This window comes from Rhea pennata, chromosome 11, assembly GCF_028389875.1.
Source record: "Rhea pennata isolate bPtePen1 chromosome 11, bPtePen1.pri, whole genome shotgun sequence".
Lineage (NCBI taxonomy): Eukaryota > Metazoa > Chordata > Aves > Rheiformes > Rheidae > Rhea > Rhea pennata.
In genome coordinates this window covers 14,798,205-14,822,226 of record NC_084673.1, presented here as the reverse complement: position 1 = coordinate 14,822,226, position 24,022 = coordinate 14,798,205, and the positions used below count along the sequence as shown (strand labels likewise).

The window sequence follows — 24,022 nt, the reverse complement described above, 5'->3', positions numbered from 1 at the left end:
AGTATCCAAAGAGCTTACCCATGGCTTTCATACCACTGTTGTCAGATTCTCAGGCCACAGTATAACTTATTTTTCCTTTTTTCATTACTATTAACAGATAAATAATAGCTTCTGATACTTGATAGTAACTGTAACAAAAGAAAACAGATTATTGTAGAGTATATCAATTCTAAAATAGCTTTATGTGACTATGCAGCTGTGCTGCTTTTGAAAAACAGCCTTTTCAAGTTGTGTTCTCAGCATTCTATTTTACAGGCCAAAATTTGCCATAACATCTACTCAGCATAGCTCTGTGTTTCCATTTACATAAAAACCAACTGATTCAATCTTTTTCTTATCTTGCATGTAAATTAATTCTACTGTTACCATAAAAAAAGCTTGAAGAACCTATTCAGTCAGGTTTCTGCAAGTCCTGGAAAGCAAATAGTTACCATTATCAGTATGTATATTATAATCTTTCTAGGTTTTATATGCAAAAATAAAAACATAATCTTTTACAGTTTAAGCAGATGCAAGTCATCATCTCAAATCTTTGGTCAGATATCTCAGCTAAACATTTCTGGCCTTCTCAAGGAAGAGGAGGGGATGGGGGGAAGGAAAAAAGAAAGAAGAGTGCAGCTTCATTGCTCTGTCTCTGAACTGCAGGAGAAACACTTGCATCCATTGATTGCACTAGCATAGGAAAGTGCAGAATGGCAGCAGAATTAGTAGCAGAGTTAACTCAAGCAAGATGACAACCCAGAAATAAGTCCTGGTGAAGAAGGGAATGGAGTGACCACAATCTATCTTCCTGGTAAAATCTATGAAATTAACTGAAAGAATGATAGAGAGTTGAATGGAGATGGAGAGCTGTGGAAGTTAGGAAAATCTAGGTGAGGCTTTGAAGTTGAGACCTATCTCCTAGCAGAAACCTTATAGCTTACAGAAAGCATATCTGTCTATACCACTATTAGAGCTAGTGTTCTTGGATTGGGTGCAAAATAATTAAGATTTACACAGGGAACTAAAGGTAGGAAAAATGTCTGTATCTGGGATAGCCAGTAGCCTATACAACTGTTCAAAGTCTTCAGCTTCTTCCTGGACAAGATCAGCTGAAGTCAACATAAGGAATTCAAGTCCAGTAAAATAGATTTTACTATGGTTAGTACTTAAAAAGTAGATTTTCTCTGAAGCAACCAAATTACATCCATATCAACACATCACTGATTACATATCTTTATTTTGGCACAACTGGATAAGATACTGCCTCTAATCTAAGAGTAGAGCCCCTTTTCAGAGTAAAGTAGGAGAGGAAAAAAAGTTACTTTAATGGTTAGGAACACATTCTTTATATAGAAATCACTAAATGTGGTATGTTGCCAATTTTTCTAGATCTTCAGTCACATTTGTTGGCAAAATTTTTAGTTATTTACATTTCAAATAATCTTAGTGGAAGTTTTTTCTTACCTGTTTTTTTGTTTAGTGTCACATCATCTATTGGTGTTCCTGCAATGTTTAAAAGTTTAAAAATCTGTAACTCCAAGTAACAGTTTTTTATAGGCATTCAACAACATCACAATAGTGAACGTGCAAACCATCATAACAGGACCTTCTTCAAAAATATAGCATCACAATAAGAAAACTAAATTATGTACCTAAAATGTAAGCATTTTACATTACTTTGTGTATAAAAAGTAATATGTTCTTATGTATCAGTAGAAATATATATAGCATATTTTTATATAAGTATATGTAACAATAATATACTTGAGACACACAAAAATACTTGTTAGGTTAGAAGACTGAATGCTAAGGATATATCGAGTCTTCGGACTCATTTATGTTTGTGAATTAAGTTCACAAATAGTGCTTGAAAGTCATTACCATTTGAAGGATACATAGAATAAGTTTGCGTCCATTCAGTTGTCGACTGTCTACTTAATAGAAGCCAGCTATCTCCTTCTGCGGAAAGGCAGGACTTCGACTTGACCATAGTGAGCTACTCCTGTTTGTGGAAATAATTCTCCCCAAAGAAGCTTGGATTATATTTGTCATGTATAAATACTTGGATTTTTGCCATATCTTGTTTTGGCTGGTCCTATTCTGTATTGAATTAGAACTTTGTTTTCAGTGGCATTCAACTGGATCTATTTCAATACAATGGTGGAAGCATTTTAAGAGTAAGATAATTCAAAGCAAATCATTTCTCAGTAGAGATAACATTTAACAAGGAGGCCACAAAAGCTGGCTGCCCACCTAAGGCTGGGGAGCCAGGAGCTGAGCATTGGTGACCCAGCAAGCAGGGCCAGGGTCTCACCAGCCTGTCCCACAGTACCTGAGCAAGGGAATGCCATCCCCTAGCCTGGGGATCACAGCCAGGTTCAGCCTGGAGCCCGCGTTCACAGCAAGCTCCTCACAATGAGGCTGACTGATCAGGACTCAAGCTGTTGTGATGGGCAGATCCAAGGTCGAGCCAGGTGCCCAGCCTGGGGGAGCTGGGCCAGCAGGCCTGCAGCCAGGCAGGGCACAGCTGTGTCTGACCTGGAGCCCAGAGCGAGGAGAGTAGTACACCCCCCACTCCCAAGCTGAGCTTAAATAGGCTCCTAGGCGTGGTCAGGGGTGGGTGGAGGCCCCAGGTGAGGTTGGTCAGGGCCATCAGGCTGTTAGTGCTCTCTAGACCCAGCACAAACGGTCCTGTGACTGGATCTGCTCAACTGCAGACTTAACAATTCTGCGCTGACCCTCTGACCTTTAAATTACCTATAAAGTTGTGATGCATTTCACACTTCTTGTTTGCATAGTAGTTTGTCTTTTTTTTCATATAAAATATAAATATTGAAGTTGCCTGCAGTAGTCGTCTGTGTAGCTAAACACAAAACATACAGCTGGATACACTGTTTATGACACAAAATTTAATCCTAGTTTTATCTGATCTTCAAAACACTTTAGGCTTTGTTTAGAGACTGTTTTATATTTTACTATTAATGATAAGCATTGCTCTTCATTGCACAGCAAGGGATCAGTGCTGCACACCTGACGCAGACAACAGTCCCTTAGAGGCCAGTCATTTTTTGTCTGAGAAAGGATTGAATAAGTGGTCCTCAGCTGAACCTAATTAGGTGTTTCTGGGAAACACCTACATAAAAAGGTGAAGCCACTTTGTCCTAAAGTCAAGATAGCCCCCCCCCCCCAAAAAAAAAAATTGGGGAAGTAATAATTTCAAATCTAATATTTCAGAATAATCATTATTAAGCCAGATTGATTAGAGATGCCAGAGTATGGAACTCCCACAATGATTTTGAATTCTTGAATATGAAATAATAATAATGTAGTGCTGTTTATTTCTAGAAGAGATTCTGTTCCAGCTCTTAGTTTTAAAAGCATATCTTTTAAGAACACTTAAAAAAAAAAGTGTACTCATGTAATTTGATCACTCTCTCAAATCAGTTGGAACCTGTTCCCATTACAGAAGTCAGTAGCTTTACTGTTAATTTCATTAAGCAAGAGGCTGGACCTGTAGTTATGTTACACATGTAGCTACAATGAAAATAGAGGAAATGGTTTCAATACTTGAAATTTTATTTCAGAGATCCTAGAACAGTAGCATCTTTTTCAAGTTATTTGATACAATATGGTAATTTCTAAATCCCTTTCCATTTCTTTTTTTTAACAAGCGTATACCTTCTGATCAACAAAAATGAATGACACCAATCTCTTTTCGCTTTGGTCTGTTGATCTTGTAGTTCTTTTATCTTAGGACTTGATTTAGGACATCTTTCAATGATCAGATTGTACTGTGTAGCACTGCATGTTTACCCTGAACTTAAGAATTTGTAATCTTATTTCTTATCATAGTTAATATAAATCACTGTGAAGTGATCCTCCATGGCACGTGTTACAAGTCTGCTATCACACCCAAAAAAATCCACTGTACTGTGAAAAGGAAAGGGATCATGAGTAGCATCTGGTATAAATGCTTCAGTTAAACCTTGGTCTCTCAACTAAGTCTTAGTAAATGCTTTTATCAGAGATTATTCCTTCAACAACAGAATAATGGATTCTCCCCCCCACACACAGAGTAGAGCCTTGGCTCTGTGACACCACTGCATCGCAAAAAGAGTTCCGGTACTTCTAAGCTCTTTATACCCTGGCACACCCTCTGGAAGAACTCTGTCTCTTACCCTGCTCTTACTCTCTACTGCTAAGAATCTAAGCTTGATTGTTGTGAAAAATTAAATTACTTGTAGATCAGTTACTTTTTGAAAGTAACTTCTTCAGCAGTTGAAAACTATTTAACCTAAAATTCCATTGTATAAATAAGACAAGACAATTGGGAAATATTTATTTATTATTCAGGTAGTTTAATTGCATATTTGTTAGAATTCATTCCCTTGGCATATGCAATCTTTTTTTTTTTAATAGCTATTTATCTATGATATCCTGTGTATTCAGGAGTTTTGGGTCCAACCCCTTTGCCTGCAGGTGCACTATTTGAAGTACAGTTGCAATTAGGGCAATGATGGTATGTTGGATTTCGGTGGTGAGATGATCTTGACATAGAAATAGCAGAGGCTGCTGCAATCATAGGCATTGAAAACCATGGGTTACAAAAGGGAAGCAGACTAGCCCAGTGAGCTTGCATAGCTGATAAATCTGGATACATGGATGGAAAGGCAGGAAGTCCCATAACAGGTCTAAAAGGACTGTTTGGTACAGGAGGTATAACATGGTATAGTGAAGTAGAAGATGTAGCGGCATCAGTATCTTGTATGCCGGCTCGAGCATGGCTGCTCTGCTGCGCTAAATGGAATGGGGCCAGCTGATTTAACTCATCCCTGTCCTCTACTGCAGCAGGGTCTGACAGGTTCAGTGAGGCTGTGCAGGAGGATATGTAACCACTTTTGATTCGAGTAGTTGCTTTAGCAAGTCCCTTGGTAATTGTGGACTTCCTTGGTGCAGATATCGGTGTGGTCTCCTTTGGAGCTGCTGTGAACAAATCCTTCTCCTCTGCAGAAGTAGGTCCTAATGCAGATTGAACATCATGGCTTCTTCCCTCACTTCTCAGGCGGTTTTCATTAAAATCTTGATTCAGTGAGAATGCAGCTGATGGTTTACTTTTTATGCCAACTCTTCGCTTACACCTTATTAGCAGGTGGGGATAACCTCTCTTAAAATTTGGGTTATAATAGAACTGTAACTAAAGAAGGCAAAGGAGAGAATTAATTGCTACCATTTCAAGATTCAAAAACACAAAGCTATGATAACTAAGAATTTTAATCACAAAAGACAAACACTGATATTAAAAACAGATATCAGGGTCATTTTAAAGCTAACATTTAGGCTGAATAAAATTTTAATATACAGTTCTGTTAAGCAATAATTATCCTTGGGTTTTAGCTGTTTTGGAGCATAGGATTTTCCAAAGTTTAAAATTTGATTTAGAAACCTAAACACCACTAATTTTCAGGAAGAAGTAGAGAATGAATACTAAGGTATGATGCTGATGTGTATCTTCTTAGGATTTAGCAAATCATCAGGACAGCCATTTTAAATCTGGTACAACATAGGCAATAAGAACAAAAAAAAAAAAAACCTATGAGCATGATAAGAAAACTTTTTTCCCCCATATAGTTAAAGTAATTGGAAATAACCAGAATTTTTTTCAGCATCATTTTTACTACTCAAAAATATTACCTCAAATTCTTGCAAATACCTCAGAAATGAATTAAAATCATATTTTTTTTTTACATCCTCATCTTCTAAATTGTAAGGACTTTTTTGTACATAAAAATATATCACACTGGGATATTCTAAGTTACTTCATGCTTAGAGAAACTGCCATACCTTGCTAAAAGCAGAAGCTGCATTTTCTTCTGCTAGAAATTCAGCAAGCGAGGCAGATCTTTGAAAATCTTGTCGCATTTTGCTAAATCCATAAAGGTTAAGTTGGCGAATGAAACTTTTCATGCAGTCAGTTTCAAAAATTCTCAGAGGTCCTCTCCTTTCTAGCACCTCCTTTCTGAAGAGCTCTTCATCAATCACTACATAGTTCCCATCATCGTCCCACCAAATTGACTTAAACTGATCACTTTCAACAATTTTCCAGAGTTTCTTCGGAAAGGTGAGGAATGAAAAATCATTGGCTTTGGCGGAGCTATCCTCAGAGAGATTAAGACGTGCTCTTTTTGCCCAGGGTCCATCATTCAAAGCCTGAAACGCATTTTCTTCTGTTACAGATCTTAAGGCAGAATCACAAGCTGCTGTTTTATCATGTACTGGAGTGACAGAAGAAATTGAGATTACAGAATCAACTAGTTTATCCCGAACAGAAACACAGGATGTTTCTGCTAAAGAGATATCCATTTCAGATTCTTTTTTCTTGCTTTGACTAGATTTTTCAGATGTAGCCATTTGCACTACTTCCTGCTGCTAGACAGCAAGATAAAATAAAATGATGCTAGCTTACTGCGAACTTCAGTAGCGAGTTCTACAACATCATAATGATACCCACGTTGTCTTGCCATGACATCACAAAATAGTGGGGTTTCCTAGCAAAATGAAGCAGTAGCAAAATTGCTGAATAAAAGTTGTTTTTCATTTATAAAGCTACAGATGTTTTTGACTCAATAGTCAAACAGTAAGTAAAACTTAGTCTGAATTTAATATATAATGATAGGACAATGCTGCATCCAGTTGCACCTAGTAGCTGGTCCACAATGAAGAGTATGGAAGTTTAAAGCATTAGGAAGTGACAGAGTTCTGAAATGTTTGGGTTAGGTACCTTTCACAAATGCAGAGGTGTCCATGCAGTCTCTACTCATGTCATTTAGATGTTAACTGTAAAGAAACATGATTCAGAGTATTTAAGCTACCTGAACTGTTAGTTCACATAAATGCAAAGTGCAGCTGTAGTTACGTAGGAGTATCAGGCATCTGCTGTTATTGGCAAAGAGCATCCGCTAGAAAAGAGGAAGGTAGTCTTAAAAAGCAGGGAAAGGCTTGGAGAGGAGGAGGATTCATCCAGTCGTCTACTTTTCCACTTTTTCCTCAAGTGGTAAAGAAATGTATAACAAAATCAGAAATTACAACTTTCCATAGGAAAAGCAGAAAGGAGTGAAAGCTAATAGACAAGGACTTGACATTTACCTCCTTTCTAGGGACTGTATGGGAAGTCAGCCTATGCCTTTTCACTATAGTAATGCAATGGAGAAGCATCCTCCCTAAAGAGGATCCTTTTCCCTACATCTGCTGCAAGGCACCAATGACTCACTTCCTATCACAAGCTGGGATTTAGAGCAACCTGTTGACAGAAATTAGCTACAAATAGAGTAACTGAAGGAAGGAAGTACCTCAACATTGAGCCAGCTCTATTTCTCACTGTTATATACTCTCTAGGAGTGAATGGCTTGTATCTTTTCTTCCCAAAGCGATGAGGGTATCAAATACCTCAACTAATAGTTACAAGATAGTAAAGAATAGTCTATGTAATTTAAGGAAGAGTTTAGTTTGAAATTCAAGAGACAGTAATGGAAAGCAACTCAAGAGATTCACCAGTCCATCCTCCTGCCAGGCTCAGCAAGTAGATGCTCTTCCTTACCACCGTTTGACCTATTTTTAGACCTCCAGTAGCCACTCCACAGCCTCAGCAGATAATCTGTTCCTGAGTGTACTGCATAGATAAGACATGAAACTTTAAGAAAATAAAGGTAATGCATTATGTATTTCAAAGACTAATTTCTCAAAAGGATCTGGAGTCAGGGCTGTCAAAGCTCATCTTTCTTTAAATGCAAAAATGCTGTATCAACATGGATCTGTTCATATTTTAAACAGTTTAATCATTTACACTGAACTTATCTAACAACTTGGTATTAATTACCAGATTTATTTATACCAGCTAACAGCTGCAAGACTTATAACTAATGTTATAAGCATAGACTACACACATCATACAAGAAACAGTTTATTAAACAGCTGAAACACTGGGAGAATGGTGTGTGTGTCGCTTAAGGAAAATTAAAACATGAAGCTAGAAAAGCAACACTTAGCCCCCCCAGACAGTGCAAAAGTTGAAATATTTACACAATAATTTACATAGCTAACAACAACAACGAAGAAAAAGTATAACAGCTTACCTTGTATTTTGTTTAAAAAAAAAAAAAAAAAAAAAAAAAAAAAAAAAAGCTTTCAAGTCTTGCCCGAGAAGCACAACACATAGGAATGCCTGTGCAGTTAAGATAATGATTGTAGCCAAATAGAAAGAAGTGAAGAGATACTACACTAAAACATACCCACGGAACTTAAACTTGAAAATCAAGTGTACATTTAAGACTTGAAAGGCATCTGTAATAGCACAGGCATTTCATACAATGTTTTTAAAAAAATACTTTTACATAATATTTATACTGTACAGGACTAGACTTTTAAACAGAATATATTACACTGCTAAAATGTTCATATAAATACTATACAGCCAAGTGTGTAACCAATCCATTGGGAAAGTTCACAAATTAAACAGCCATTTATTTCTACAGGGAAGTGTCAAAATGCTTAGAAAATTTAGGTGAAGAAAAATGAGTCTCATCTGCTGGCAACTCTTTTACAAAACCAGAAGTCTTCAATACCCTGTTCAGTACAAATGATGTCTCCATCTCTGGATTAGCATTTTTAAAATTAATGATTTCATACATTTTTGTATGAAGTTTGTTTCCATCTGTGAACCTTACTAGAACTAGTGTTCCCACTTTGATTTGCTTCCATACGATTTTATACAAACATGTAAAGCTCTCAAATTATATTAAAAATCTCCAATTTCTATAATACAAGCCACTGATTCACAAATACCTATTTTTAAGTAATCAGGACAAGGCATGAGATGAAATACATTTGTCTGTTGATTCCCAGTTCCAGCATAATAAGCTGTTGTCATCTTAGTCTGGCATATCAATGTTTAACTTGGGAGGTGGAATCACATATTTTCCAGGACTCTGTGTAATGACTACTCCAGTCTTTTTTCGGAACATTGGTGCAATTTTTGGTGGTTCTGGAACCGGTGTTTCTTCTGCTTCCTCGTTATCTTCATGATGAAGATCATACGAAATATTTCCATATTCTCGTAAGAATGGAAAAATTTCAAGCAGAAACTGACAGAAGTCTTTTCGAATTCCAAACCACCCTTAAAGAAAAAATACCAGAAGGGAGTTAAATTTTAACTAGTCAGACTAAACAGTCCTTTATTTTAAGAGATTATGTAGCTTACTCTTCATATTAACAGCTGTAAAATTTCTGCTAGAATTGCTTTTCAGTGCATTGCTTATACCTGTGGTATAACAGCATTACAATTCAGATTATGATGTGAAATAGATTGCAGCTATACCACAACAGCAAGAATCCCTTCAATTTCACTTGTTAAGCAGCATCAGGTCACATCAATACACAGAAAGTGCACAAGAGGCCTTACATCTCCCCAGCAATGAGGGTCACATGGACACACGTTTCATGTCAGCTTTTATTTCATATGTGGAGAATACAATAGAAGGGACACAGTGCCATAGGCTTCACAGATTAGTACCACATGCTCAGCATTCCACAAATACTTGTGGTATTAGCTAAACATGACATGATAATGGAAGTACATCATCTTTGGTATTAGCTGCGCTACCTAAAAGCCAGTATACCAAGTGTGTCTGTTTTAAGTAAATGGTACTGGTAATTCAGTAGATGGCACTCTTCTATTAACCAAAGTGCAGTGTTACAAGGAGTAGCCTACCCACTGAGTCAAATCTTTCACACTAAACAAAGCTAACGTATTAAGTATTTCCCGGGGAAGATCCCATTCAACATCTCTGTGCAGAGATTACACTTTACAATCAATTGGTGTATTTCATGTAACACTTTAAATGCAGATTTTCATGTAAGTCTTCTGAAGCTCATTTCAGACAAGTAATTTTATTTAAAAACAGTTTTGAGTTCTTACTAACTCTTGAAAAGCCTTATCTCCGTATCTTCTGTAAAGATTAAATGGACTCTTAAATTCTCAACAGCATTCAGTTTAATAAAATCTCCAATACTAGTTTTCCATACAAGAACAGTACAACTGTAAACAGAATGCGTGAAGATAAGCTTACCTATAATCCAAGAAAGAAGTTCTTAATACTTCACAATTAGAGCAAAACCAAAGTGAATTTATAAAACAAAAACCACAGCTGTTTCCTTTCAACTCTGAAAGGTCAGAATTATTTTTTATTGCCTTGTCAACAACAGTAACTGCAATGTAGACAGGAAGAGTGACTCATCTGCACTGCTTCAAAAATGTTAGAAGCTTCAAAGCAGATACACCCCTTCTGGCAATGCTTTGGGTGAAAGGCAAGAATGCAGGCCTAGTAAATCTATACTTAACTATCCAGGCAAATGAAGTCAAAACTAAGCAGCACATTTGGCTAAAGAGGAAAAAAAATACCATTTCAGGCTACTGGGACAAGTCCTAGCTATAGATGGTAGCTGCTACACTATTTTCAGAACCCAGGGGAGAAAGATCCTGTCATGCCCCTTGAGTATGAACCCCATGGAACTACAGAAGGATAAAAGGCTGAGCTACAAGAAAAAACTCATTGGGAATACCTGAGTCCAAGTAGAAAACAAGTTCTTATATCAATTAAAAAACACTATGAACACTGAAAGCATTAAAATTATCTCAGCAGAAGAGTAACAGGTGCATCTGTCTAGTAATTCTTCTATGAGAGAATATACCAACATCAACCCTTTTTTGGGAACAATAAATCTTACAGATACATTTAAGTCTTAAATTTCAATCTGAGGGTAATGCAATTTTACCTGGAAAAAACTATAAAATACTTACAGTGATTTCCTCCTTTTTGTCCAAATGTTGTTGCCATTAAAGTTATCAATGAAAGCCAAAGAGGGACAAATATAGGTATAAAAGAGAAGGAATTATGCCCATCCAGCCTGTGTACTAGTAAAATCTAATAGGGAGAAAAAATGAATTATACTGTGTCAGTTTTGTTATAATACCCATCTCCAAGCTTAACATCTATGATCTGATCATAGATGGAGTCCCTTCCAACCTTACTGATTCTATGAGCTCAGATCTTTAATTTTACACATTTATGAAAAACAGCCTTTGCAGAAACATGATGTTTCAATAATTATACTCAAAAAGCTGTTCAAGAATAACTCCAAAACACCAAACAATTCCTGGTTTTCCTTCATGTATGCAGTTAAGATTTTATTCCAAAACAAAAAGCAGCATCCTCAATTTAGCAAACTTTCAAAAAGAGACAGAGCAACATCTACTCACCGAAAAAAAGAACAAGATACATGAAACTTGTACATTTGCCTACCTCAAACGTGAGAAGTGGAACTACAATCGTCATCCAGCTGACAGCCATTGTTATGTGTGTCCTCCTTTGTTCAGCAATCACATCCATTGAGCGCAAGAACAGAACAGACCATACAATGTAATAGAGCACTACTAGACACAGGAAGGACATCAAGATCCACAAAGGAACACAAACAACCTGAAAAAGAAAAAAGTTAATTCCTTTTTTCCCCACTGAAATATTTTAACAAATAGATTTTTTTTTATTAAGCAATTTCACATATTATTAGTCTAAATGAAGAAAGTAATTTAAGTGTACTGCTCTGTAACTAATTATCTCTAACAAAAAGAAAAGCTTCACAAGTCATGTGCACTGTTACAAGCCATATAACTCTCCCCTGGCCTCCTTCATAAGCTCTGTAAACCTGTCAAGCTGAAACAGTTCAGTGTTCTGTAAACATAGTTCAACATGAATAAAATGTCTGATTTTTGAGTGGGCTCAAACAGTATTTGAAACTGTCTTTAGCAAGTATTTTCTGCAGTAGACACCTTACTTGAAGCAGTTTAAGTGAGATCCTTTTCCTAATTTTTAGGAAAACAGACAGGACAGTCACAACCATGCCAGACTGTCAAGCTTCACAGATGTTTACAAAAACCCAGATGCAGAAATAGGGCTTTCGTATTGTAAAGCCACTTGGAAAAATAGATCTCAGCGTATTTTGACACTAATTACTCCGATGGTAAGTAGATTTACATGCATGCTAATACAATAAGTTATTTACTATGCACTATTTGCCCAACATGCTAACTCAATCATTTTTTGTGACTGATTTACTGTTCTATTTGGAAATTCCTTTAGAATTTCTTTTTCAACTACTGATCAGAAAATAATTATAGTTGACAGCACACCTCTCTCCCCCTGAAGAATGAAATGCTATGCTCTCTTACCCAAAGAGCAGCCTCTGATCTCCATGACTCCTGAGTGAAACACAAGACCTTCAGTGAAGGGTTGTTAAATGAGCAAAAATGGGATCAAGACTCTGATCAGAGTAATTGTTTCCTACAGTCAATATCTATTAAATTCAGCATTTAGGAACAAAGTTAAGAAGAAAATCACTTTTTACGTACAAGCCATGGCCATCTGATGATCTCGTCTAATCTGAGTGCAATAAATATGAACTGTAGAATATTGACTGAACACAAGATTTCCAGCTAGAAAGAGAAGAGATATTAGAATTCACTCTTAGCATTATAAATCTATTTACAAGATAGTAAAAGAATCTGTCAAAAGACTGGAGGCTCTGATCCCAATACTGTAATGATGAGAGGTAGATGTCTCAACGAAAGTCCCTCCTTGTCTTTAGTGGGTGATTCTGAGCACTTAAACTCTCTAGAGAATAAGCAGCTATCCTAAATTAAGGTAAGCACTGAAAATTTCCCTTCTTGCCGTGCATAGTGGTTAGAATAAAGATACTGGAGAAATGCAGACTGGGGAAAGAAATCTAGCATATAGCAGAGAAATAAAAAAGCCAAAGTGATCAATTAAAAAAAAAAATCAGACACAAAGGATCTAGATCAATTAAAAAAAAAATCAGACACAAAGGATCTAGAATCAAATTAAAAACTATTTTCTTCAGATAACAAATAGGTATATTTAAATTAACAACTAAGAAAGTCATTAAATTTAAATTAGCAATGTTTGTCTTTACTTTAAAAATAACTTTTAGTAGTTGTAGTAATACATTACACACTTCTGTTAGTTGATGAAAGTTTACATGGATTTAACTAGGAGTGGAACAGTTTCAGAGTTCCTAACTCAGGAAAAAAACACAAACATGCTAGTGAAATTCAAAAGCCAAACTGAATCACTTTACAATATAATTGAGAACACCTTTAAATTATGCTGAAGACATTTAGTTTATTAGGCAATATGCAAAAGTAATAGCTTTTATAAAAAACACCAATGAAAGCCTTTCATGTGTCCTATCATCACTATTACAATTAACTTGGAATTATACTAAAAAAATAAGTTTGTGATTAGCTCAGAGAAAGCCAAATAGTGAAATACCATAAGACTTAGATTCTGTTTCTAAAAGTTTATGGGACAACCTTATGCGGATAGGAATTTCAAAGATCAAACAAAATGATTCTCTGAAATGACTAACTGAAGCCTTTAAATACTTCCTATTTTAAACAAACATGTAGGCATATAAGGCATCTTTGAAATCTGTTTCTCAGAAGTCAGAAACTAGAAGCTCCTTTACACCAACTTATACATGATTGCATATTACATTCTCTTGGTTAATTGCCTTTGAAATTTATAGCACAGGAAGTAAAAAAAAAAAGGCTCTGGACCAAAGTCTTCATGATCAAAGTACAAATAACATTAAAAAAAGACTGGAAAAGCTGTATTTAAAATATTTTTGTACCACTAGCTTTCTCAGAAGATCAGAACACCACAGGAAACACTCAAAACAGAAAATCAACCAACCAGAAAAGTGCAAGAATGATGGAGTTGCAGGAAAGAGGGGAGAAAAATCAGAGGATGGATTGTTGTAAAGAGTTTTTAATAATCAAGTTAACATTTGAGGTACATATGGCAAGAGCATATGCATTTGGAGTGATTAGGCTCAAAACTTAATGAATTCAATATGCCTTAAATAAATACTGCTTTATTGATTAAAAAAAAAATACAACCAAAGAAAGCTGCTTCTGAGCTCACCATGATATCCACAGGACTCACCATATAGTGGTCACCTAATTAGTTTCAGAACAGGCACAAGCAGACAAGTATTTTCAAATGTAATGAGTAGTTGTTCAGCTATCATTGTTTTCATAACTATTTCATTACTCATGCCAACAATCAAAATCCTGAATTAAAAACAGGCCCTTATGTTGTTAGCAAATGACAGGAAAAAAAGTGAAGTCTTCCCAAAGTAGGAAGTAGAGCAGCACAGACTGAAGATGACAAGAGTGGAAAAAGATGAGTTGGCAGTTCAACTGTATAACTTTATTTTCTTTAGGAGATAGCTGTTGCCTTTTAGAGGTGAATAGATTACATTTTTTTTCTATCAATACTTTGCAGCTGTGCAGTCATCCTGCAAATCAACTGGTAATCAAGCATCTAATGGAAGACAACTACTTTCACACAGATTTTATTTTCAGAATTTTACATTTAAGAAGGTTCAACAGAACTCTGCAAAATGAAATTAAGTATTTCTAAATCAACAGCTCAAGGCATCAGTTTACAACTGCCATCCTGAAAGTCACTTAATTTCTCTTCTCCCTCATAGACAGTAAATTCAGTATATGTTAACATTAGGATATATCCGTTTGAAATGAATACCTCATTTGTGTATCAGATTTTCAATCAACATAGGGGTGGTTTCTGAAAATAGGGCAAAATTCCTAGAATATTCCAAAAAATGCTAAGCTTATTGCAAAATGTTACTAGGGTTGCCACTCTTTCCTCTTCCTGGGTATTTCTTGCTAGTTAGAAAGGAAATGAGGTAGAAAATAGAAATAAGTTACTGTTTTGCTCCTACCAACAGCATTCCCAGACTAAAAATTAAGCACACAGCTTGGGAAGGTAAAAAATTTAACTCTTATCTATTCTGCAAGTATTGTCCCTAGGGAGAAGTGAACCAACTGAGGAATTTTCCTTAGCAATTTCAGTTTAAGTGTTCAATATTAGTCCATATTGCAGAGTTTGTGGTGAGTTTTTAAAAATACATTCAAAAATAAAAAGGCAAGTTTAAAATATGCTGCAATTGGCAAATGGTAAAAGTAGAAAAGTTTAGAAAAAAAATATTTCCAATCCCACTGATCCAAATCCCATTGATTTCCAGTCCCATTGATCCCAATTCTACTGATACAGTCATCCACAGTACATATTACTGAGGGGTGAGCTCTAACCAAACAGATGCTGAGTCTTGCATTGTCCCAATTTTTATACCTAACAAATGAGGCATTACCTCCAAAGATCTGTCATGTCGAAATCCCCACACACAAGCCGCAACTGACACTGGAGATACAAAGAATAATGGCATGAAGACCAGAAGCCAAAAATGGGTTCCTCTTTCGATCCTGTCACACACCAGAACTTCAAACATCAGTAGTAGCAGGTGGATGCCTACTGCAATTAACATAGCTTTGAACTCCACACATGTTTCTCCTTCTGCTCTAAAGAGAGGTTAAGGAAGCATTCAATTTACTTGTCAGTAAGGAAGCACACTATCACACATCCTAAGACATTGCTTACAAGAGTTCTAAGTTTCAGAAATTAAATTGTCTTTTAATAAGCATATACTTTTGGCTTAACCAGCCACTATTAAGATACAGTGCTGATAACAGTAATTCCTGCCCATTAAGCTGTATGCACATTTGAAGTATTTTTATCCAGAGAGAAAGGCCAAAAGGATTTTGGCGAGTTGAAAATCTTCTGAAAATTCCATTGCTGGGCAGCTAAAACAGGATTTCTGTGTTACTACCAAGGCTCTCAGATACCATGAAGACTGCCAGGAAATAAGCCAAGACTAAATCTACCTACTTGGCTTCTATCCAAGCATTCATTGAATCAAATCTTTGCATAGAACATCTTTATTCACATAAATCAGCATATTCCAACAGAATATCATCTATTACTAAGCAGTAAATTATCTTTAAAGTGACAGCACACATAGAAACCATACTTTTTCCTACACAAGCAGAATCAATACTAGAGGGGTGAGCAAGGCAGTTTCTTGGGCATAGATCTGAACTGCACAACAGAATGTATATGAGATCTGAGCACAAACTTTTTTATTTACTATTTACCACATTGGAAAAACACATGCAGTTTATTACATGAAAGATGGTGGGGATTTTTTCATAGCATGTTCAGATTCACATCCCATTATCATATTACTCACATTCCCCCCCTCAAATGTCAGCACTGTTATATTTAAAGGTCTGAAAACCATTGTACCCTAGGCTGGTAATTAAGAGATGGCTGTTACACAACTTTGACAAAAGTGAAAACAAAATTACAGAATTTGTTACCATAAGCATTTTACTTTGCAAACATTACATACTTGCATATATTACTATTTTAAGCTATTTGAATATTTCTTGTAAAACTACAGCTGAAGTCTGAAAATATTTTCTATGTTCACTGCATATGGAAGAACCACCAAATACTCATCCGTATGTTCACTGAGGTTATACAAACATCAAGGAGGAAAAAAAATCTTCAGGCTGATCTGTACATTTGGGGATGTTGATTTAGAAAATAATCTAGATAAATATAGTACATTTCTAATGCATATGAGAATTCTACATAGCTTATACTAAAGTATTTTAAACTTTGTAACAGAAAGGCAATCATTTCTTGAGAAGTCTTAAGTTCCCCAAAAATGATATTGCTAAAGCTTGCAATACACTTAAAAACAGTATGAAAAATCCATAGCTATATAAAGCTATGTTTGTATATGCTATAGGTTACAATAATTTTAAATAGCATCCAAAAGGTTTGTTCTCAACATATTAGCATATTTATTTTTCAAAATCTATTTATGAGTTTGATTCAGTATGGAAAACATTATGTTGCTTGTGTTTTGGGTAACGAATACCCTCAACTTACCGATACTGTGGGTTTCGGGCCCATACACCTGTTCCCACTGAGGCACCGACAATCACCATTAACTTCCATAGCCATATTGGAGCAAATACAGCCCAGTAACTCCACTGAATTTTGTCATCCAGACGTAAGGAGAGCAACACAGAAAAAAGCAGCAGACAGGCATAAATAAGAAATTTGCTATAAAAAAAAAAAAAAAGAAAATACGGAGTTAGAGTTCAAGGCATACAATTTCACACAAGCTTTTCAGAGAAGAAAAAAAAAACCAGCCACAACTAAAATTTAATCAGGACACTGCTTAACAGAAAATGCACGTCTCAAGTTTCTTTGCAAACAATTAAATATGTTCTGAAGAATTAAATATTCCATCATAAATTAGCATATGTCACCTCTCCCACTTACAGAATCACTACTTCAAGGAAACGCATCAAAAGCATTCTTGCATGACAAACTTAATGAATGGGCTTCTAAAAATAGTTCCCTCCCACAAGAATCCAGTCAGAAGCTGTATTATTAGAGACTCAGAAATCCATGTGACAGCAGCACCCGGGCACCGTATTCAGCGTTCTTTTGCACAAATTAAAGAGTTACTTTAAAAATAGCATAGATAAAGTTTTAAAAGTTAATTCTGAACATCTAAAATTGACTACAGATGAAAAAAATAACTTGCATATCTTGACATAGCAGATACTATAATGGTCATTCCATACAATGGAATAAGCTAGGTCACTAGCCTTTTAAACATACTTAAACCAACAACATTATAGCAAAACAAGCTTAAACTTTCAACGAAGTTACTGATTATACTGTGAAATTACTTTCTAACTGAAATACGTAAGATGGTGCTTATAAATTTGAGATAGTTATGTTGGTACACTTTATAAACTAATCAATCTAAGAACGAATAAATATTTTTAGAATACTTGAGAACAATGGCACAGCAATTGTTTGTACCACCCAAAGTCAGACAAAATAACTATATAGTACATGACTTCCTCACACTGCAAGAAGGAAAAAGTCATTCACACCTAAAGCACCCTTCACCTCAGTATCACAGAGTGCTTTATAAAACACATATTTGGACTTCAACATCACCTCAGTAAAGTAATTGTATGTGTTTTAAATCATGGATAACCTAAGGATCAGAGCAAATACTTGCTACACAGTAAAGCAGAACAGTCAGGAACAGTATGCTTACTCCCACAGCATAATTCAAACTACCCACTTTCTCTCTTACCAAATAATGATAAAATATTCAGCTCAGCATTGCCTGGTTTAGATAGCAAGCTACTTTGTTCAGCACAAATGTTTCAGCTGCCCTTTAACAGCGAAATACAGTTTTATTGTGTTTCCTAGCACGCTTGACATGTCAATGCAGAACACCCTTCACAGCAGCAAAGAGATTCTTTAAGTTGCTAGGCTATTCACACATTTTCAAAATTTAATATTTTTGTAATTTGTAAGCTTTCCATTGCCCCTCAATAAACACACAAATAAAACACCACTGGGGAGCACTGAATGGTCCAGTAAACATTGAAACGTTTAACATGAGTATTGCAGTTGTGTGTAGAGAATTAAAATTTGCTCACTCATCATTTAGACTGCATTCAAGTAAATTGCAAACACCACTTATCAACAAAAAACCTTAAAAGCTTCTGGAACTTTTCGTCTTACTTTTTTATTTCATTGAACCAGGTACTGCATACATATTTCAGCTGTTTATTTCAACCTCTCGGCAACAACATATTTCCTGAGGCACTTGTTAATCTTCAGTTTGTCTAGACGACTGAACACAGCTTTTTCAGAGTGTGATTATGATCACTGAAGGCCTCTTTCATGAGCAAGATTTTCCAGGACTTCCAGCATTCCATACCATCCTGCACAACTTACTTCGAGGACTTTATTCTGTGCTCTTTTTACAACAATAGAACCTGTAAAATTCAACTCACTCTCTCAGCTTCTATTAAAATTGTATACCTTTGTAAACTCTTAGCAAGAGAGCACAAGCTCACATTGTGGTAACTGTGCATTTTTCTTTTTCTTTTTCTTTTTTTTTTTTTTTTAAGAGGGGGGATGCTTGTTTATAAAAGTGAGTCATAAGCCCAGAATAAAGAATCACCATCAGTAATTCTCTGTGTCTAGACTAGGATTGTTAAGTGTAACACTTTCATGCCTGCAGAAGAATGAGCCTTCACTGTATGCTAAACATCTGTAAAAAAGTAAAAAGCAATCTTACTTTCTAGTTTAAAGCTTTATATCTGAAATCATCAAGTTGAAAAATTAAAAAAATAAAAGGATTTGGAATAATTTAGGAAAACACATATAAAAGATACTTGCAACTTTTCAATATCAATAAGAAAAAAACCCTCTTTCTTCGAGTATAGGTCTGCCACCTTTCACGTGGTAGTTTTTTTCCTAAACACGAGATTTCTGGCAAAATAAGGATAACCAGGGGGAATCGATAGCCTGAAATCCGTCCTGGAAACCAGGTAACTAAACCCTGCCCACATGCTCACGGCGACACCGACAGCGTCGACAGGGCAAGCACCAAGCGTACGCGCGTTCAGGGGGAGCCGCGCAGAGCCGGAGCGCCCGGACCCCTCGCCGCTCCCCACACGAAGCCGTCGGGGCTGGAGCCTTTCACCGCTGCGCCACGCGACCCTGGAACCCGCCGCGTCCGTAACGCCCGCGGCTACCGGCCGTGGGAGCAGAGGTTGGCCGCGCCCACAAACGGGCCGCCCGCGCCCCTCAAGCCCGTCTCTGCCGGCGAGGCCCCGCTCGGGGCCGCCAGGCCCCGCTCCGGGCGGCGAGGGCCGCGCCCTGCCGCTGCCCGGGCCCCCGGGGCGCCCTGCGAGCCGCGGCGCGGCCTCACCTGGGGTTGAAATCCTGGAACAAGCCCCGCAGGTTCATGGCGGCTCCACCTCCCCCTCAGCCGCTCTACAGGGCGCGCATGGCGCGGCCGCCGCCACCGCCGCCGGGGTCGGAGCCTGGCCTCGCCGCCGCCGGAACCGGACAGCGCCGCCACACCGCGCACGCGCGCCACCCAGCCCCGCCCTCTGCCGGGAAACGCCAGTCGCCGCCGCCCGGCCTCATGTGCCGCCAGCGCGCATGCTCGCGCGCCGGCGCGTGCGCACCGGCAAGCGGCCCGGCGGGTGGGCGGGGTGCGCGCGGCGGGCGCGTAAGAGCCGGCGCCCCGCCCCGCCCCGCCCCGCGCTCTGGGGCGCGCGGGGGTGGGGCCGCTGCGGGCGTCTGAGCGGTGGGAGGTGGCGAGACAGCGCGGCCCTCTGCGGGGAGCTGAGGCGGGCGCGGGGCTGTGGCACCGCGCGCTTGGTGCTTCGGTTTCAACGACAGTTGCTGTGCTCAATCGCAGGTTGAAAGCTTTAAAAAGCACCTGTGAAAAATGGCAGGTAGCTCTGCGTACAGTGTTTTGGGGGGTTAGCGTGGTCTTTTCTAGCTTACGTTCAAGGTCCTTGTGATGACTGGTGCAATTCTGCCCCTTTACTGGAAGGAAAAGAAAAACATACAGTGTACCCTGCTTTATGGTGAAAAACAGTGTCTCCATGCTTTGTTGACTTCCCCCTGTGTTCGGTTTGTGCCTCGGAAAGCCTGCGGGTCGTAAGGCGTGAGCCCAGGCCCTTGTCGCAGGGCTTGCTGCAGAGAGCTGTGAGGTGACACCCCCAGGGTGCCAAGAATGTTTATCTTGAGTTATGTAATTTCCTTTTAAATTTGCTATTGGGTTTCATAAGCTAAGCACTGAGGTTATTTAAAAAATGCAGGCTTAGACAATCTGTTCTGATTTTGCTCAAACTGCAGTATTTGTTATTTATTTACTTGTGTTTTAGCTCACACCTGAGTAGGCTTACATTGCCTTGCCTTGCAGGTGTTGATAGATGTCCTCATCGACCACTCCCTGGATGGTTAGCGAAGCCAGGCCCAAGGGATCTGGAGGCAGGTTTTGTCTGTGATTCTGCCACTTAATTTCTGGTGCAGCTTGTGACATGGCAGCTGTCATAGCATCTTTATAGCATGAAATCATGTATTAATTGGACAGATATGTCATGAGTGTCTGGCTGTCTTTAGATAACTTCCTGTTGAGTGATAGTGGCATTAAGCCATCATTGTATCAAACAGGCTAGTCTGACATTACAATAAATATGACCAAAGGCTGCTGGAAGAGAAGATACTGCAAAAAATAAAAAGGTAGGAGATGCAGGAAGTGGTTCTGGAGGTAAGTATGCTACCTGCTATGGGCTTAGCTTCTAGGTAGTAGAAATAGCGGTAGCAGTAGGCAATTCTTGGGCCGATCTTCATATTTGTAGGCTTATCAGAGTAATGCCAATGGATGTGCCCCTCTCAAACCACCCTTTCTATGGGTAATACTCCTTTGCCTATTCATACTGGAAACATTCATTTTACTATATATATTATGCTGCTTTTTAGGGAATTTCTCTGTTGTTTACATATAGTACTTCTTTAAATTTATCTCCAGGAAATTTTCTAGGAAATTTCTATATTCAGTATCTCCATTCAACAGTTCATCCTCTGGTAAATCTAATCTCTTTAGAGGTGCAGAACAGATGTTCACTTCTGAAGTTTTTGAGTACTTCCCTGCAAGTTGCTTGAAGAAATAGAAAAAGTTATTTGCTATTTAGCCTTCTGTCCTGTACCTTGGCTTGTATACATGCCTGTCGACTTGTATACAGTGAAGTACAAGAGTAACATGGAGAAGCAGGGCAGTTTATATGCCAGCAGTCTTTTCAGCTGTGTTGTTATCAATAGTTCCTCTTCTGTGGATGTGATTTCAAGAGTTTGGTTATGGCTTATTATTGGAGAATGGTTGCTTCAGTAATACATTTCCTTGTTACTGCAGTAGGTCAGTGTGTACAGTAAGGGGGGGGGAAGCAAAAGCAAAATGTAAAAGGAAAAAGAAAAGGTGTATGTGTGGAAGGCGTCACTTCTGAAAAGGTTCAGAACTGCTATCGTCATACATTCTGTAATTGATTACATCAGTCTTTTAAATTTTCCTGCATCAGAATAAATGTTGAAAACCATGGAGAAAAAAGCTTCAGAGGTGATTAAATATTCAAGAAAAAAGATACAGAGAGTTGAGTCTGTTTCAGAGATGTTGAGATCACTTTGTTATGTTGTGTAAGTACTTTGATGAAGAGAAAATATTAGATACTAAAAGACTCTTCAGCCTAGCCAGGAAAGACATAACAAGAATCAAGATGAGAACTTAAGCTAAACAAATTCTGGTTAGAAAGGAGATAGGGATGTGTAGGGGGTTCTTAATAAGTAAAAGTAATTAGCCAATGGGAACAAATGATACTGAGAAACATGAGATTTTTAATTTTCTTAAATGAAGTGTGGATGCCTTTCCAGAAGATAGATTCCATGATTAATCAAACCCAAGTGAATGGGCTTGTCAGTAACAAGGATTATGAAGTTATATAGCAGATCAGAATAGATTATGTGATAACTTTTTATAGGGATAGATTATCTCATGATTCTTTCTGAATTTAAAATCCCTTTCCTTACTAATTAAGATTACATTTCAAGTGAAATACTAATAGAAGAAATTCAATCATATCTTTAGCCCTAGCTTCTACAGGAAAATGAAGAAAGTAAATGATAAGTCTTCATTTAGTGCTAACAGGGCTGCTAATTTATACCAGCTAGGAATCTAGGCCTATGTGCAATGTAGTGATTTATTAAAAGCCAAAACTACATATAGCCCTTGAAAATATTTATTAGCAAGTACAAACCTACTCAAAAATGTGCTGCATCTGGAAATACTCACTGGCAAATTGTAGGTGCAATTTTAACCTTGTTGGCAACAACACAAATACATGACAGACTTCCACACCAGGAGGCCTAGATTTCTGCATAATATATTCTGCTCTGGTAAGGCAAGGGTATGTCAAAGGGTAAGAGAATGCAAGGACATCTCCGTGCAAATAATGGGAGAGGGGAGGATGTGTGAGAGGACTGGTAAGCAATCAAATGAGAGAAGTGTAAAAAATATAATGGAAGAAGGCAGAAGAAAGGAAAGACTGATGAGGTGAAAAATGTCAAAGGACTTGCAGGCTAGAGAGTACACCAATTTCTAAGGAAACAAAGAACTATCAGGGCTGTCCTGGTAGTGATCTAAATAAAAAGGCTTAAAAAATTGAAGATTAGAGTTTTGCTTTTCATTGTACTTTTCCAAAAGTTGAGCCTTGCTGATTTGGAGAAAGAGAACAATTACAGTATATTTATTCAGATAAAATATATCTGCTGCAACACATAAAGAAGCTACCAGACAAGATAGTACCTGTGGGCATTATCTTCAGCCAGATGTAATCATAAAGCAAAGGCAAAATAATATTAACAAGAAATTATCTCAACTCGAGAACTGTTAATAATTTAGAAGTCTAATAAAACAGCATGCTGATCCTAAGAATATTCATGAAGGGCTGTAGGAGTAAATCAAGAAAGATTTCTTCTGCAGTTATGTTTGGCTGACTGCCCAGGCAGTAAAATAGTTTCCACAAGGGACAAAGAACTAGAAAAGAAATACTGAGCTACAGAAAACATGATAAAGCTTTAAAAATGGACAACTACATAGAAGGAAAACAGCTCTTTTGGATCCAACCTGTGGGTGCTCCAGCTGAGAAAAACTCTGCTCACTTCATGTGCAACTGCTTTTTCCCTAAAGAAATACATAGCAAATTTAAACCTCTGTAAAACAGACTGCCCCCCCTTCTTTCCTCCTGAGGAAAGTTTAAGATCTGGCTGCTTAGGAGCTGCTTTTGGATCTGGAAGACATGCTGGGTTACATTTTTCTGTCTGTAAAATACCGGTGTTCTCCCACCAAGCAACAGAGCCAGGCTCGGTGGGGAAGTGGTGCGTGTAGGAGCAATGGCAGAGGGCAGAGAAATGTTGTCTGTGGTGAAGGCACTGCAGGTGGAACTGGAATTGAGAAGAAGCCTGAGGGCCCCAATAGGACTTGGGGGGAGGGGGGTCTGGTGGTTGCTGGGGTCAGCTGACCCTCTGGTATATTTGCAGGGATGTGAACAGCAACCACATCTGAGTGTAGATGCCCTGCTGCC

At 37.8% G+C, this 24,022-nt stretch overlaps 2 protein-coding genes across 4 annotated transcripts; both read right to left on the bottom strand.

Annotated features, from left to right (window-relative positions):
* Nucleotides 1–4,339: 4,339 nt before the first annotated feature.
* LOC134145287 (heat shock transcription factor, Y-linked-like) lies at nt 4,340–6,571 on the bottom strand. Its single transcript, XM_062584650.1, has 2 exons — nt 5,824–6,571; nt 4,340–5,176 (listed from the first exon to the last, which is right to left on the bottom strand). The coding sequence occupies exons 1-2, from the start codon at nt 6,388–6,390 to the stop codon at nt 4,406–4,408; spliced, it is 1,338 nt and encodes a 445-aa protein (XP_062440634.1). The 5' UTR covers nt 6,391–6,571; the 3' UTR covers nt 4,340–4,405.
* Nucleotides 6,572–6,683: 112 nt separating this feature from the next.
* Nucleotides 6,684–19,952, bottom strand: TMEM185A (transmembrane protein 185A). 3 transcript variants are annotated; one of them, XR_009959577.1, is made up of 8 exons: nt 19,804–19,952; nt 16,935–17,111; nt 15,289–15,496; nt 12,443–12,526; nt 11,337–11,513; nt 10,835–10,958; nt 8,821–9,151; nt 6,684–7,648 (listed from the first exon to the last, which is right to left on the bottom strand). XR_009959577.1 is itself a non-coding variant. In XM_062584651.1 (7 exons), exons 1-7 carry the CDS (start codon nt 19,839–19,841, stop codon nt 8,907–8,909), a joined length of 1,053 nt encoding a protein of 350 aa, XP_062440635.1. In that variant the 5' UTR covers nt 19,842–19,952; the 3' UTR covers nt 7,924–8,906. The 3 variants fall into 3 exon arrangements, 2 of the variants coding, with proteins under 2 accessions (XP_062440635.1, XP_062440636.1); XM_062584651.1 differs by lacking the exon at nt 6,684–7,648 and having other exon boundaries at nt 7,924–9,151; XM_062584652.1 differs by lacking the exons at nt 6,684–7,648; nt 12,443–12,526 and having other exon boundaries at nt 7,924–9,151.
* Between the last annotated feature and the right edge of the window lie 4,070 nt (nt 19,953–24,022).

What these genes read in the sequence shown, in the direction of transcription:
- TMEM185A (XM_062584651.1), bottom strand. Translation starts at nt 19,841, where the DNA reads ATGAACCTGCGGGGCTTGTTCCAGGATTTCAACCCCAG. An exon ending in TTCCAGGATTTCAACCCCAG is followed by an intron (nt 17,112 to 19,803) that starts GTGAGGCCGCGC and finishes TTTTTTTTATAG; the next exon opens with CAAATTTCTTATTTATGCCT. An exon ending in TTCCACTTCTCACGTTTGAG is followed by an intron (nt 10,959 to 11,336) that starts GTAGGCAAATGT and finishes TCTCCCTATTAG; the next exon opens with ATTTTACTAGTACACAGGCT.
- LOC134145287 (XM_062584650.1), bottom strand. Translation starts at nt 6,390, where the DNA reads ATGGCTACATCTGAAAAATCTAGTCAAAGCAAGAAAAAAGAATCTGAA. An exon ending in CAGCTTCTGCTTTTAGCAAG is followed by an intron (nt 5,177 to 5,823) that starts GTATGGCAGTTT and finishes TGCCTTCTTTAG; the next exon opens with TTACAGTTCTATTATAACCC.